Genomic DNA, 258 nt, shown 5'->3' with positions numbered 1-258 from the left:
CGAATCGATGGATCAAAAGACGAATCAGATCCACCAAAGTCATGACCCTTTCGCTCCAACGCCCAGGTGAAGCAGCTCCTCGAGGACACGCCAGACGACCAGGAGCCGCTGAAGAAGGTCCTCCTGCAGGCGGTGGAGACGGTCGAGAGGAAACGTGTAGGGAAGAGAAACACAATTTTCGAAGTGATGTATAAGAGTAGGCTGGGAGGAACGGGGGTTTTCGTATGCTTTTAGTGAATTTTAATTACGTGTTGTTAA

General features: G+C 50.0%; 1 protein-coding gene across 1 annotated transcript in view; it reads left to right on the top strand.

Annotated features, from left to right (window-relative positions):
* The window catches only part of LOC119589365 (aminopeptidase N-like), a gene marked incomplete in the record, with an annotated part of 23,348 nt that extends 23,104 nt beyond the window's left edge, over nt 1–244 (top strand). The window contains 2 exon segments of the mRNA XM_037937983.1: nt 67–195; nt 197–244. Coding sequence (XP_037793911.1) covers nt 67–195; nt 197–244 — 177 coding nt within the window.
* Nucleotides 245–258: the final 14 nt, after the last annotated feature.

The sequence above is a fragment of the Penaeus monodon genome, chromosome 25, assembly GCF_015228065.2.
Source record: "Penaeus monodon isolate SGIC_2016 chromosome 25, NSTDA_Pmon_1, whole genome shotgun sequence".
Taxonomy (NCBI): domain Eukaryota; kingdom Metazoa; phylum Arthropoda; class Malacostraca; order Decapoda; family Penaeidae; genus Penaeus; species Penaeus monodon.
The sequence above is the reverse complement of the archived record's forward strand: the minus strand, read 5'-3'. Positions and strand labels throughout refer to the sequence as shown.